Source organism: Protopterus annectens, chromosome 1.part1 (assembly GCF_019279795.1).
Source record: "Protopterus annectens isolate FY-2018-M chromosome 1.part1, PAN1.0, whole genome shotgun sequence".
NCBI classification, from domain to species: Eukaryota; Metazoa; Chordata; order Ceratodontiformes; family Protopteridae; genus Protopterus; species Protopterus annectens.
Genome location: NC_056726.1, coordinates 817672 through 834098, shown reverse-complemented (window position 1 = coordinate 834098; position 16427 = coordinate 817672). Strand labels below are relative to the sequence as shown.

The window sequence follows — 16427 nt, the reverse complement described above, 5'->3', positions numbered from 1 at the left end:
TTGTATAATACAGAAGTGCTAAACCTGAAAAGAAGATGCTTTTAAGACAAGTCCATCCTTTGGTTTCAGAGACCCAGGAACCAAGATCTATGAGATGTCTGATGTCGAATCAGAGGAAAGCTTCTTTCTCCACTCCCAACTATATCCTTGGCTAGTTCTGCTCGATACCATTAGGTCAGAATGGGTCTCTGAGTAAAAGTGTTGAGGTCAGCTCTGAGGGGATAGGCTCGGCTCCAGTTTTGTCAGATCCATCCCTTCCTCACTGAGCCTTGGCCTTGGACAGTTCGGATCTGGTTCCACCCCTGAGAAATGGATCTGATGGAGGCTGAGGGAGGTCTAGACCTGTCTTTGTCAGGTGTTTCAGCTCCAAGGAGGCTGGTTTGAGGTTGCTCTGGGTCCGTCTGCTTTCAAGGTGGTGGAAAGGGCTTTTTCTCTCCACAGAGGACTGCCCTGTCATACCTCGAATCCTACTCCTTTTCCCCCATCATTTCCTAAATCTGAGTCTGTCAGGCATATTCTACAGGGACAGCGAGAACCAATAAGTGTCCACCCAGTTCTAGTAGAGGAACGTCCCCTCTCTTCCAACACCTCACCTGAACATCCCGCTGAGGAGGTACATTGGAAGAGGACATGTAAGAGAAGATACGCTAACTCCCCATTGGAGTCTCTCACAGAGGGTACCGATTTTGATAAAGAAGAGGGGTCCCCCAGATCACCACCAGATGACACCTGCTTTGGAGATATTCTAGTGATCTTGGAACAGAAAGGTGACTGGTCTTCCCAGGCCTGTCTGCATCTTGGATTACCTTTTGGTGGATGAACTTACTGATTTAGTTACCCATCGGGCTTGGAAGGAACTGGGTACCATCAAACCCCATTCCTAATAAACCTGATAAGTCCCCCCCCCGACTGACCATTCTGGAGCAAAGGGGTCCTGGTTGATGCTGTGGTGGTGGTTACTGCCACCAAGAAAGAGCTAATGTAACAGAGCTCCACTGTCTATCTACCTAACAGGGAGTCTAGAGCATTGGACAGGTTTGGAAAGCAGGTTTTTGCCTTGGCAGCCTTTGCCCTGAGGTCACTAAATTACCTGGCACATTTTATTTTACTGTGTTTCAGAGAGATTTGACCAAAGAGCTTTCAAATACTCTTCGAGTCCATGTTTGCTGTGTATTTCAAAACTGACATCCTCTCAACTGGCCACTGTTTTGTACATATCCAGTGCTTCTATGAGGTTGATCTCTCTCACAGCTCAAGGCACCTCATGAGCAGCCATTTCAGGTATTGTCATAAGGAGACATGCCTGGATGCAGCTTTGTGACTTTACAGAACCCTTTAAAATGTTTTTTTTTATTAATGCTGTGTTTGATTGCACTTTTTTATTTGTGCCATCAGTAAAAGAGACACTTACCCACAGGGAACAAAATGGAAAGACTCTGTTGTAGGAATCAGGTTTTCTGTGCCTCAATGAACCTTTTCTAGGAATCACAGAGGTGGCAAGAAGATGTGATTCTGGAAATCTCAGAGACATTTCCAAGATCTCACGCAGTGAGAATTGCTCCATAGATGGAGGAGGAAATTTCAATGGTAGATGTTACCCTAGAGGCAGAGGAGGTCCGCAGAATCAGGGCTTTAGAGATTCTCTTTCAGAAGTGCTGCCCAACTGTCCAAATCTGGAGGCAGTGGGGGGTCGTTTGTCTTTGCACCCAAATGCCTAGGCAAGTATAACACAGGATACATGGATGCTAAGCATAATATGCATGGGTTATTACATACCAATTTCCCTTCTTCCATCTCGCAAAAAGAGGAAGCTTCCCAATGTTCCATCCAGTCAGTGGAAGACAGCAGCAAAAAGAAATTCAGAAGTTGCTAGACAAAAGTGTCATCCAAAAGGCCCCTCCAGACCAGATAGGATTCAGAACGTATTCATGCTTAATTTTAGTGCCAAAGAAAACAGGGGACCTCAGACCAATTTTGGATCTAAGCAACTTAAATCAGTACGTAAAGAAAGCTAATTTTCAACTGGTCATGGTCCAGTCCATTCTACCCTTTCTATACAAGGACAGTTGGATGTACTGTACAGATCTTCAGGATGCACACTATCTTATCAAAATAGATGATCCAGAAGACCTCTTCATGTCCAGCTGAGAGCCAGTCATTACCGATTCAGAGCTCTACCCTTTGGACTTATCACAGCTCCCATGGTGTTTACCAAATGCATGGCGGTAGTAGCAGCTCGCTCATTTGAGACTAAAGGAGTTCCAGGTGTTTCCATATCTAGACGACTGGCTCCTCACCTACCCCTCCAAGCATCTACTTCTACATACCAGGGACTATTTGCTCCAGATTTGCTATTGCTTGGGCATAACTATAAATCATGCCAAGTCAAACCTAACCCCAGTCCAGAGCCTGGGATTCATTGGTACTCTTCTAGACATGACAAAACAGATAGCCTCTTTACCTCCACATTGTATCTTCACTATAAGGAGTCAAGTCCATTTTTCCTTGCTCATTCAGCTCCTCCAGCAAGGTCAATACTGCAGGCATTAGGTTCCATGGCAAAGGCCATCATACTTCTTCCTTTGACACACTTCTTTATGCAGGTTGTACAATACACTTTAGCTGTACTATGGTCCATTCTGTATCAACCTCTATCCTTTCCATTCAGGTTCACCCCAGTTTGCAAACAACACATGTGATGGTGGGTACAGTCGGACAATTTAGACCTGGATAGACCCTTTTTTCTACCAGCTCCTGTGGCCACACTGACCATGGACACTTCTCAATTGGGGTGGGGGAGGCAATTCTTGGGAGGAACGATCCAAGGCATGTGATCCCCCCAAGAGACCAAGTTACATATCAGTGTCCTAACGATGACAGCGGACCTATTAGCATTGCAAGCATTTCAAATGCTCTGCCATTGGGGACTATTGCAGTTCAGACCAACAGCATGTCTGTAGTTTGGTACAGCAACAAACAAGGAGGAACTTGATCTTATCTCCTTTGCAGAGAGGCCATGAGAGTATGGGAATGGGCAATCTCATCAGACCGCTTTCTAATTGCTGTATACTTTTTGAGGAAAACCATTGTGCTAGTGGACAAACTAAGCAGATCCATTGTGATGCCCCATTAATGGTCTTTTGATCAGTCTATGCTAGGGAAGGTCTTATGACATCGGTGCCGACCTTGCTGCGATCTGTTTGCCAATCTCCTCAACAACAAGTGCAGCAAGTACTGTGCATCTGATACCTCGTCAATGGAGTCGCAGAGAGATGCTGCAGTTCACACTTGGCCCACGAGTCTCCGTTATGCTTACCCTCCTCCAAAATATTTACAGAAGGCAAGCAGGCTGAAGAGTTCAGTAATCCTCTTTGCCCCCTTCTGGGCCTTGGCAGGTATGGTTCCCATCCATCTCGTCATCATTATTCTCCATGGATACTGGAGCCAACTCTGGATCTTCTGCCACATCCATCCAGGATTCAGCATCCCAACATTCAAGCCCTAAGACTAACCACATGGTTTCTCCTCTTCCAGTAATAGTTAGACATCTCAGGCTTTCTTCCCCTGTTCATAATATTATTTGGCTTCTCAAAAAGAATTTAGTAAAAAAGTAAACAAAAGCAAATGGAAAGGATTCTCCCTGTGGGCTTTGAATGAAGACATTGATCCCTTTTCTGCCCCAGTCTCTAGGATTCTTCACTTCTTGACCATGCTTTATGAGGAAGCTAGTTTCTCTGCAATTAAACGTCACTTGGCAGCAATTTCTAATTTTCACAAGGGGAACATACATACTTATCTGGCTTCATCCAAGCTATGTAAAGCTTTCATGAAAATAATTTTTCTTCTAAGGCCTGTAATAAAAGATCCCTCACCACCTTGAGATCAGACAGTTGTACTACAAGGCCTAATGCAAAAAACTTTTGAGCCTTCAGCTAAATCTGATTTGAAGTTTCTATCATGGAAAACAGTTTGCTTTGTAGCCATCACATCCGCAAAGAGAATATCTGAACTCCAGGCTGTCTCTTTAAAATCTCTTTACATCATTTTTCATAAGGGTAGGGTTTCCTTACGAACAAACCCTTTCTTTTTACCTAAAGTGGCCTCTGAGAGTAACATTAACCAATCCATCCATTTACTAATTTTCTTTCCAAATTTTTCCAGTAAATGAGAGTACATGCTGCATCTTGATGTGCACAGACTGTTGTGTTTTTTATGTTCACAGGACAAGATAATTCAGAAAATCAGACCAACTTTATTTTTCCTTTTCTCCAAAGAGACTAGGTTATCCAGTATCCAAAGTCTCTCTAGCAAAATGGTTAACTTATTTTATTTCCTTGATTTATTCTCAGAAAGGCATGACATTATCTAAACCTCCCAAGGCTCATTCAACCAGATCCATGGCCACATTATCTAGTTTTTGGTCAAGAACATGTATTAACTACATTTGTGCTGCAGCTACATGGTCCAATGCTACATGGTCCAATGCTCATACTTTTTTATTCATTGCAAATTGAATATTATTTCTAGAAAGAGAGACACCTTTTGTTTGGTGGTACTCCAGAATATCCTTAAATGAAGGCCACCCATAATCAGTGCTGCTGGGTACTCTGCCCAGTAGATTGAGGAACAATAAAAAGGGCATCAGATTTAAAAGTTATGTTCTTACCATAACTAGGCATCTGTCTTGCCCATTTTCATTCTTCCCCAATCCAAGTTCCTGGAGAAGCCTATTGGATTGTATTGGAACCAATAGTTCCAGGTTTGAGCCCTGACTTTCTGTCAGACTATTCCTGTCTCTGTTTTACTATGAGAATTGGGCAGCAAACTCGATCTGAGGCTTTCTGGATGCAGTAGAGCATGATGGGCAGAGGGAGGAGGATCTTAAGTCTGGTGCAAGTTGGCCGAGTCTGATCCAAGGATCAGATCTGAACCCAAGTGTTGAGGAAAAATGAAAATGGACAACACAGATGCCTAGTGATGGTAAGAATATAACTTTTTTATTATACTCATTTTAGTTGTAAAATGCTCAGTTAATACATATTAAAAATTGAAGTTATTGTGGTAAGCATTTAAAAAGCTGACATTATTTTTGTGTTGTTAAGAGCGCACACAACCTTTGTATAATTATTTATTCACTTTGTCGACTGAGGTGTCCTAAACACCAATCACAGCACAGTTAGCAGTACATTTATGGAATTCCATCTTAGATTGTTTTTCACACAAATGTGCTCCATGAGATACTTCAGAGAAAAGAAATGCACCCCTTCAACGAGCATTGCTTTGCGCAAGTGAATGCATTTGTGTGTTTGTGTGTGTGCGCGTGTGTGTATGTATACATGTATGTATGTGTGTGTATATATATATATATATATATATATATATATATATATATATATATATATATATATATGTGTGTGTGTGTGCATGCGCAAGACAAGCTTTCTTCTAAAGCGTGCTTGCTTGATTTTTTTATTTTTCAGACTGTTGTAGTATTACTTGTGGGGTCCATTTTCTAAACTTAGGAAGTCATTATTATTGAGTTATGGGAATAATAGATAACTGACCTATTTGTCATAATTTTTCTTTCCTGCATCATAGTCATATTAGTAAAATTAAGGCTGCTGTATATACATAGACACATCCTGAGCTTTACCCAAGTCATAGCAGACTTACTCTGCATACTGTTGCAGATAGAATGAATCAGAACTTCACCGACTTTTTACAGACCCTCTAGTCCTTTTGCAATTTTTTGTTGTGTTAGAGTCCAGTACACCATACGTTTAAAGACCTTAAAAGTATGCAAAGAATCGATTGTTACAGCACTGAAGTATGGGCCACCGGATCTCTGATGTCTAAGACACAGATCACGTTTGAAAGATTTTCTTTTCTTTTTTTTTTAATTTGTTCATTTAAGTTTGTAGACTGGACCAGAACGGTCCATTTTCAACAACTACATTTTCAAGCACAGTGAAAAAGAGAAAGTACAAGCAAGTACAGTAAGTAGAAAACAAAGTAATCTATTCTTTTGCAGAACAGTGTTACTGTCCATTCTGTCATTTGCTATTGTTTGTTTTGCAGGAAGTACCCTTTGTTCCATTTGTTTAAACATTGAAACACAGATTCTTAATATAGGTTCCTGAACATTCTTTACTGTGTGTTTAATAAATTGCAAAGTTTCACTTATAATAAAACAAACACATTCTAGTTTACAGGAATTAGTATACTTACAGTTTAAGTAGGTTAAATCAGTGCTGCAAATAAAATCAGTTTTTCTGCCATTATTTTGTGTTATTGTCCTGTATTACATTGTTTATTTTCATCTGTTTCTGTTAAAAGCCATTGCATGTTTTGATTCCTCACATTTTTATTTATTTTTACGCTTGTTTTCCATAGCCATATTTTGCCCCTCATGTTTACATGCCAAGGCTATACTTTGGCAATACACTTCATCCCACCTCACGTTCATCTGTAAAAATGGGTTTATCCAGAGATCAGAGCAGTGGCCTAGTAAGTATTACATAGGATAACTTATAAGTTAACATTTAGAATCTTGTTTTTCTTTTATATATTTTGCATTACTAACCAGTAAAATAGTTTCTGAATAGAGTTTTAAATAAATTGGGCAGTTTGTCCTTTGTGTATACTAATTCTACTGCTATAATGTGTCACTTCCTAAACACTGAATTAATTTGTTAAAATAAAGCTATCTGGCTTAAATGTTAGATTATATCAGATGTCTTAGACTAATGGTATATAAATTGATTGTCTTTAGTGTTGCAGATACACAATATGCAGTGTTTAGTAAGGAAATGTATTTTTTGGGATTCCTATCCCACATGACGTCAAGGCTGGTTAATCTTTGGACTAAGAGTCCGTCAGCCTGTTCTTTACCCTTCTGGAAGAGAGCTCACTGTTTAATTTGTCCTCCTTTGAGGCAAGTGTCAAGTCCCAAGAATGGGAGTGCAGCTTTTTTATTTTTAGGTTCATAGGTAAGTACTAGGCTCTGCCCTTGTGGGACATTTTAAGCCTAGACAGTTTCTCTTCCGAAGGTGAGAATCAAGCTCTATACCTTGTGTCTGTGAGGTCAACACCTTAGCCATTATATTCCCCACACTGTAGTGTAACTTCTGCACATGTATGCAAAAAGTAGGAGCATGTGTCTTTCCACATGCAGCTTTCAGATGATGGCGCTGTGGAAGTCGAAGTCCCACGGACAAACCGTTGCTACTCTCCTTAGATGGGTGAGCAAGCAGTTGTCATCAAGTCCCCACCTCTCCCATACTAACTTCTCCCAAAACCAAAGTCATATGAAGCAAAACTCAGCAATTTATCTCTCTTTGCCAGTGGGGCTGTAAACAAAGTATTATTTTGAAGCAAAATGCCTTCTGCAAAAGCAAAGTAATATGCTTTTTCTGCTTAATAGGTTTAAGTATGATCAGTTTGTGATAGTGTACAGTTTTTAATAAGTCTTAAGTAGAAGATCTTCATTTCAAGTGGAAAATTTTAATATTAATGTATCTAATAGCCTTAGTCTTTCAGAAATGTTTTTCGTCTGTAGAGCCCAGGGCTGTGGACTGTAACCTTTGAACTTTGGTATTTCGGCTCTGGCTTCCCGCATGTTTATTGTAGCCAGTCCCTTGAATTTAATTGGATGCTGTGAATACTTTTCGGTGCCAAGAATCTGTTTAGTTTAAAAATAATTCTAATGTTTTGTTTTAGTTCCCTAAATATATTAAAATACTTCAGTTCTGATTAATTGTTTTTACAAAGAAAGAGAGGTCAGTTGTTGTTTACTTTGTCGTCATTCATTTACATACATCATCACCCTTATCTAATCGGATACAAATACAACCAAAGATTTCATATGGCAACTTGAGGTCTAAGGAAACATTTCTTGTTGTGAACCTTTGAGTTGGGCACAGCTGACTGTCTTTGAAGAAAGCTGCCCATCTACTGTGTATATCGCATATAGTGCCTGGAACATGTTTAAAAAAATAATACTTAAAGTTAATTGCACATGTTCTGTATTGTAAATTTGAAGGGCAAGTTACTAGAGTCTATGAAACGTTTGGTAGTGAATATGCTAAAAAGTGTTTCCTGAACCCAAGAAAGCAACTTCTTGTCACAGCTTCTGTTTATTCTTAGAAGTATCCCAGAAAAAATTACTTCTTCCATCTCTTTCTCTGTGTCTCTCTCTTGCTCCATGAATTCATGACATATGAGTAGTGAGCTAGGTAAAAGGCACTGCTGGGAGCAGAGGCAACGAACACTTTAGGACCAAAATCAAGAAACTGTTTAATGCGAAACCAAAAAACAAAACAGTAATGTAAAGCACTTTTCATCTCACTACATAGCAAGACTTCTTCAGACAAAGAAAGCAAAACGTTTGCAGCATTAAGTATTCACCCTGTACCTTCCTATTAAAATAATTAACCAGTTATAATGTTAAAACAGCCAGGTTCAGCATTTTCCAGCACAGTTACATTTTTGTAGTTAATGGAGTATATTAGCAGCACTTTGTGTAAACAACAGGATGTTCTTCGTGTTTCACTGTTGCAGTCATTACATTTGGGTAATCTGCTGGCAGGTTGCCCTCAGTCAGCCTGATTAACAAAGTTTTGGGTCCTGCGTCAGTTGCTGTCCCTTCTTCCATGACATCAGGTCGTCAGGGGTATAAAACATGCAGCCGATGCCATTACATCAGTCTTTCTTGCGGTGCGGTGCCCGAAGCAGAAGCAGTTCGCAAGTGCCAGTCGGCTGAGGTTAGGTATCTAGAGACAGTATAAAATAATTTTAACAAGTTTAAGTGTAAATTTTAAGTAAACTCTTAACCAATATTTAATATTATATTTGGTAATAAATTTTATGGTAAAATGTTTTATTTGGTGTGTGGGGATGGTGGGGTTGCTTGCTTAGTACTTATTTGTAGCTTTTCAAGTTGGAAAATGCTGAACCTGGCTGTTTTAACATTATTTAATTACTGACTTTTAATTGCTTCTATGTAGATGTTTTTATTGGTTAGTTTAATAGGAAGGTACAGGGTAAATACTTAATGCTGCAAACTTTTTGCTTTCTTTGTCTGAAGAAGTCTGGCTATGTAGCCAGATGAAAAGTGCTTTACATTACTGTTTTGTTTTTATGGTTTCGCATTAAAGAGTTTCTTGATTTTAGTCCTAAAGTGTTCGTTGTCACAGTTCCCAGCAGTGCCTTTTACCTAGTTTGTCGGTTCATTGTTTTTGAGATATGAGTAGTGAGCACACAAGGGCGTACTGTGCTGGCTTCAGCCATTAGTCTCTTGCAGTAATTTTGACTCAGCTTGGAAGTTGTTTAGTTTATCTGTAAATGCATATCTGTTGACCATGAGCATAAGCAAAAAAACACCATGGGTATCACATTACTGGGCTGTTTTTAATTCGGCCTGGTAACTGAAAATATCATGGTGATGGACAGTCTGTAAAGTGTACTCATCAGCTTATGCCTCCCCTTCTCCAGCCTTCGCCTGCAGTTCTAGAAGTTGATTGCCAGTCAGAATGCAACATATAGCAACCAAACTGTAATGTAGTCAGTTGACTTCCTTTCCTCTTAAAGAGACTGAGGTTGGTTGGTCATATTGGTCGGCACAAAATCCATTGGTTGCTTCATAGCAGTTTTGCACCAAATTGTTGGAGACATTCTTAGACCAAGATTCCACTGAGGATTGTTTTTCTCTATTTTTTCAGCAAATTTTTAAATAGATAGTTATAAATCAACAGTGAACAGGAATATGTTTGTAACATCAGAGCAATAGGATTGCAGATGGCAAAGCATGGGTCCTGAGTGAAGATAAGCCACCAATGAGTAACAGTTGAAAGCTGGTTAATTTTTCACTAGCTTTAGTTTAGTTTTGCACTGACTTAAGTCATAGAAACAAAGTTAGAATCATAGGGGTACACTTAAGTGAATGGCCTTATTACCTTCAGAGCTGGTTATGCATTTTGTTTTGTTAATGCAGAATGTTTATGCACAATAACAGTACATTAACACTTTCTTTGACAAAGGTCACTTTAATTCATAATATAGTTGATTATGACAGGGTTGTGATCATAACCATGTTGTGGTGTATGGAGCTTCATGATTATGCTCAAGAAATGACTAAATTACATTTTGGTTCAGTGCTACTGTAGGGTGAGACCTGACCTTAACAACGCTTAGCAGGGTGCTTAACAATTGTTAAGGATTCCTATGCATGGTTAACATAGAGTCTGCATTAAAGCAGACAACACTTGCCAGTAAACAACAGCAGAACATGAAAACTGCTTCATTTCAACTCTCATTTCTGCCTTATGTCTGCTAAAGTATACGTAGCATTTTGAATCAAACTCGTTTCCTTAGGCAGAGAATATATAAGGACATCAACCACTCCCAAACTGCTTTACCAGCTTTCCAAGCTGTCACAACACATTGAATTTTTTTATCTTGCTTTTCACAAACTAGTACATACATGGAGCAAATAGACCTTCATGTACTACAAAGAATTTTGATTGTATCTCTGAATTTTTCGGCATCCATGTCTTGAACACATAATATATTTATTACTGTTGGAGACCCTATCATAATCCTGTATGCTGCATGTTGAGATGTGGATTTCAAGAGATTCTCTTTGAGAGTAAATGTCTTCCTTTTGAAGAACTGAAAATATTTCATCGGCAAAGTCTCTCTTATTGTCAGAAGATTAAGAAGCAGATTCCCCTTCATCTCAGTGGTGCATTTTTTGTTGGCTTAACTTTTTCCTACATTAGTTGTTGTGCATCCAATAATGTCTTTGATCCTCCAGGAAAAACTGTTTTGAAGACAAATGAATTTAGCATCTTAAATGTTGCTTATCCCTCTCAACATCCCAGTTCAATAAACTTGCTTTATTTTGCCTAGTGTACAGAGCATAATCATCTTCCACAAGTACTCTGGAATGGTTGATATTTTACTTTTCTGACAACAATTTTGTTAGGAGCAGCTCTTTCTGCTGGTATGATTGCATCGTTTAAGTCTCAGCTGCTTTCTTCTGGCCAGAGTTTGAACATCCAGATATGTACCATCTCAGTTAAAAATATTGCTGCAGAATACCAATCCATTTGCTTATTTTGTACTTCAATAAAATTAAGGCAGTGTATAGAAAAGAAAATCTGAAGTTTTCTGTTGGTGCTCTGTGTTATAATGCTACTATTATTTGAAACTGCTGTGCTTGTGAAACCTTGTTTAGATACTTTCCTTCATTCCAGTCTCGGATTTCTGCAGGTTTTTCTGCTCATCTATATAGCTATTTAAAGCTTTTTCTATTTGTTTTTTTTTCAGCCTTTTTGTCATTTGACTTTGTATATTTCTCCAGTGTCTCACCTATTTGCACACACCAGAGTGCATTTGATTTCATTTTTTCCTCCTTAAGTTGTAGGAAGCCATCTCTTGTGTTAAGGCTGGAAAATTGAGCTGCTGCCCAACTAGAGGTTTTTCTTTTTCTTTTCTTGTTGATTTTCGCTTTCTTTCTCCAAAGTCTCCCCTTTTGCAGAGTGACCGCAGTCACAGATCTTCACACTCTTCTCGGTCCTCTAGGCTCTCGGACCACGACTTGGAGAGAGTGGTCAGTAGGTTGTTGAAGTCGCAGGCACTGGCCAAAATGTTGTCCAGCCCTCCTCATCAGGTGTCGGCTCTGTCTGTTTCTATCGATGTTCCTCCTCTGACTCCACTGAGCTCGGAGCCGGAGTTTATTGGGGCTCGAGTCATGGAACTGTCGGCTCCGATAACGATTTCTACTTTGGATCCATCATCGGCTCCGATCCCCTCGATGGTGCCTTCCGTTGAGGGATCTGGGTGCCAAGACTCCCTCGTCAGCTCCGAGGGGGCGAGTAGCATCGGACCCTTGTCCGACCCCGCTCTCCCTCTCGGAGCATCGGCACAGGTGAGCTCGGCTCCTACATCGACCTCAGAGCCGTCTCCTTCAGTGCAGAGGATTCCGGTCTCCTCGGAGCCAGAGCCTTCTCTGCATCGTGGCAGGGGCGCCTTCGATGTCATGAGGAATGTGCTGGCCTCCCAGTCAGCTCCACCTTTGACCCCACTGGCTCCATCCCCCGTAGTGCCTGCGTCAACAGCTGTCCCTCCTCCAGACCCCAAGCGTGGGGAACCAGTGCTCCAGGGCACCCCATTGGGTGTTTCCTCTTCTTCCGAGGCCTCCCCTGATCATTCAGAGGAGCCCCCTCGGAAGAAGTGCAAGAGGAAGCACATTGACTCCCCCGAGTCTGTCACTTTGGATACGGATTTGGATGAATCGGAAGGGTCCCCGAGATCCCTCTCTGAAGAGGTTTCCTTCTCAAACATCCTAGAAATGCTTAAGCAGAAGGGGAACTGGAATACCCTAGACCCTACCGAGGATGAATCCGCATTCCTGGATGCTTTCGGTTCCTGACCTTCCATCTCCTGGGTTTCTCCGCCCTTCGATCCTCTAATGTCAGTGGTGGCTCAAAGTGCTTGGTCAACCCCGGATACAGTGGAACCAACCCAGAGGAGACCAAGCAAGTTTATCACTGCTCCCACTGACAAGCAGTTCCTTACTAGGGGTGTTCCCTTGGATGTCATGGTGGTAGCAGCAGCCACTAAAAAGGAGTTAGCGGAAACTTCTTCCTCTGTCCATCCTCCTAACAAGGAGTCCAGGACCATGGACAGATACGGGAAGCGAATGTTTGCTTCAGCGACCTTCTCCATGAGGTCACTGAATTACTTATGCCATTTCACCAGGCTTCAGAGGGATCTCCTGAAAGAACTCGGAGACCATTAGCTGAAGGGGCTCAGGCTAAAGTGGCTTCTCAGCTGGCAACCCTTAACTCAGTAGTCAACTCCTCCATGAGGTTAATTTCCTACGCAGCCAGTGGTGCAAGTAGAGCCGCAGGCACAGGAGTGGCACTTCGGAGACATGCATGGATGTGGCTGTGTAATTTTGCGGAACTCTTTAGGGCATCATTCACCAACACTCCCTTTGACGGTTCCTTTCTTTTTGGACCATAGGGGAAAGACACTCTCACTAGGTGTGAGCAAGAAGGCAAGACTCTCTCTGCTGTGGGAGTCCATTTTTCCACTCCTTCCAGACCATACCCCAAGGGTCAGAAGAGTGGGAAAATGTGGTTTTGGAAATACCAGGGAGCTTTGTCTGACACGCGTAGTGATTTTTCCTCCAGGAGAAGAGGAGGAAATAATAACAGACGCCGCCCTCATGGCAGAGGGGGTCCGCAGAACCAGGGCAGCAGAGAATCTTTCTCTGACAAGCCCTTCCAACATCCTTGAAGGGTTGCCTGACTGTCTGCCTCTGGAGGCAGTCGGGGGAAGACTTTCATTGTACCCAAAAGCCTGGCTAAACCTAACGCAAGACAAATGGGTACATTCAGTCATATCTGAGGTTGCAGAATCCCATTCTTTCAACCGCCTTTACCGTCACGCAAGTCCCTCTCAGATGTTTCACCCAATCTGAGGGACCAAGCAGTTATAGAAGTTTCAAAACTGCTAGAAAAAAAGAGTCATCCAGTTAGCCCCGGTAGACCAACACGGATCCGGAACTTACTCAAGGTTCTTTTTGGTACCAAAAAAGATAGGGGACTGGAGACCTATTTTGGATCTCAGCAGACTGAACAAGTCTGTTCAAAGAACAAAGTTTCGGATGGACACGCTACAGTCCATTCTACCCTTTCTGGGTCAGGACAATTGGATGTGCTCCATAGATCTCCAGGATGCGTACTCTCATATCAAGATGGACAGACGCTCCAGGAGGTTCCTTCGCTTCCTGCTGGGAGCCAGTCATTACCAGTTCAGAGCTCTGCCCTTTGGTCTCACCACAGCCCCCAGGGTGTTCAGCAAATGTATGGCACTGGTCACGGCTCACATGAGGTGTCGAGGATTCCAGTTGTTTCCATATCTAGATGACTGGCTCCTCACTTCTACTACCAGGCATCGACTTCTTCAAGCCAGGGACTATACAATTTCAATTTGCTCCCAGCTAGGTATTACTATAAATTTTGAAAAATCTGCCTTGTTGCCCTGTTAATCTATTACTTATGTAGGAGCTGACTTAGATACAAGGAGCATGTACGCAAAGCTACCTTCGGACAGGGTGTCCACAATTCGCCAGCAAGTTCAATTCCTCATGCAGTGCAAAAGGGTACAAGTCAGGTACATCCTTCAAACTCTAGGCTCTATGGCAGCGGCAGTTCTTCTGATACCCCTGGCCCGCTTTCAAATGAGAATCCTTCAATGGCTTCTATTCACACAGTGGCCCTTCCAACAGATCATGATTACAGAAGCATGCAAAAGACACCTTTCCTGGTGGATGGTCTCCCCACTAGTGACTCAGGGCAGACCCTTCATTCAGCCCCCTCCGGTTGCTACAGTGACCACAAACGCCTCCCTGATAGGGTGTGGGGGGGGCATTATCAGGGAAGGACAGTCCAAGGCACTTGACAGACTCACGAGTACCATCTGCATATAAACGTCCTAGAAATGAGAGCCGTGCTCCTACCATTGCAAGCTCTTCAGGACTCTCTCCCTTCTGGGACCATTGCAATACAATCGGACAACATGTCAGTGGTGTGGAACATCAACAAGCAGGACGGAATCAGGTCCTACCCCCTATGTCGAGAAGCGCTCATACTCTGGCAGTGGGCGATTTCCTCCCAACGATTTCTGATTGCGACGCACATCCCTGGAACGTCCAACATCATAGCAGACAGCCTCAGCAGAACTATTCTCATGCCTCACGAGTGGTCTCTTGAGTCAGGTAGTTGCGGATCTGATCTTCCGCAAATGGGGGCAACCTTGCTGCGATCTTTTTGCCACCCCCTTCAACACCAAATGCAGCAACTACTTCTCCCTTCTTCCGCTTCCAGGTCACTCTCCCAGAGATGCTCTAGTCCACGATTGGCCCCAGGGACTTCTTTATGCCTTCCCTCTATTTCCCCTGATACCAAAACTCATACAGAAAGCAATTTCGTTGGGTTGCAAGATGATCCTCATTGCCCCCTACTGGCCTCGACAGATATGGTTTCTGTTTCTGCACCGTTACCTTCTTGAGCAGCCCTGGACTCTGGATCTGATTCCAGACCTACTGATCCATCAATCAGGAGGGCTACATCAATCCCTTCAAACACTCCAGCTTACAGCTTGGTTGCCCCACTTCCAACCTTAGCCAGGCTTCCCAGCATTTCCCCGGCAGTACGTGACATTATTGTCTCCTCCCATAAGTCTACCACTAGAAGGACTTATGCTAGCAAATGGAAATGTTTTTCTTGTTTGGCAGAGGCTAGGAACATAGATCCCTTCACAGCCCCTCTCCACGAAATCTTGAGTTCTTAACAGAACTCTTTCATTCGGGGTCTGCTTCTGCTACAATCAGGGTTCAATTAGTGGACATTTTAAATTTTCATGTGGGGTGGTGTAATGCAAACATTATGTCTCATAAGCTAAGTAAAGCCTTTCTAAGAGGGACTACTCTCCTTAGACCCCCAGTGAGAGATCTCCCTCCTCCTTGGGACCTTAATCGGGTACTAACATCCTTGATTATGCCCCCCCTTGAACCTGCAGCATCCTGCTCCATTAAGTTTCTATCTTGGAAAACTCTTTCTGGTAGCTATTACTTCAGCCAGACGAGTCTCTGAACTTCAGGCACTATGTGTCCGTCCTCCATACTTAGTATTTCATAAGGACAGGGTTGCTCTGAGGACTAATCCCTCTTTTCTTTTGAAAGTCTGCTCAGAAAATATTTATTTATTTTTATTTTATTTTACATTTGTTTATTTTACATTTGTTTACCGGGTTAGTCTGACTGGATACATATCCCTTTTCAGCAGAGACCCGGGGAGAAAAGCTCCACATTTGAAAAGAACAACAATACATAGACTAACATCAGCAACATTCAAAATACAGAGAGACTCATTACAAATGCATTCTATTAAATTCCACAATTACAATGATGAGTAAATCCCCAGATATTGAGATAGGTTAAGAAGTAAAGAGGTTTGCGCTTTTAATCACAAGGGAGAAGGCAATATCTTCATACACAAATAATTTGAATCAATCTGTAGACCTACCTGTGTTTTTTCCTAACCACACCAACAAGGCAGAATACAAGTTACATCAATTGGATGTTCATAGACAATTACGTTTCTGCCTGCATAGGACGAAGGATATAAGGAAGTCTGACCAACTATTACTCTCCTATGCTTGAGGCAAACAGGGTCTCCCAGTTTCCAAAGTGACCTTATCCAGGTGGTTGTCTCACATCATTACCTTTATCTATCAACTAAGGAACAAAGACTTGCCTATCAAACCGAAGGGTCATTCTACTAGGGCCTTAGCCACCTCTGTAGCCTTCCAGTCTAAGTTGCCCATGGACTCTATCTGTGCCGCTGCTACGTGGG

General features: G+C 42.1%; 1 protein-coding gene across 3 annotated transcripts in view; it reads left to right on the top strand.

The window, feature by feature from the left end:
- Positions 1–16427, top strand: part of KIDINS220 (kinase D interacting substrate 220) — a 2951961-nt gene that overhangs the window by 2532085 nt on the left and 403449 nt on the right. For 2 of the 3 annotated variants that reach the window (XM_044073248.1, XM_044073241.1), the window contains exon 25: positions 6394–6507. The exons of the other annotated variant lie outside the window; for it this stretch is intronic. In XM_044073248.1, coding sequence (XP_043929183.1) covers positions 6394–6507 — 114 coding nt within the window. The remainder of the gene's footprint in view (positions 1–6393; positions 6508–16427) is intronic. 3 annotated transcript variants of the gene reach the window in all.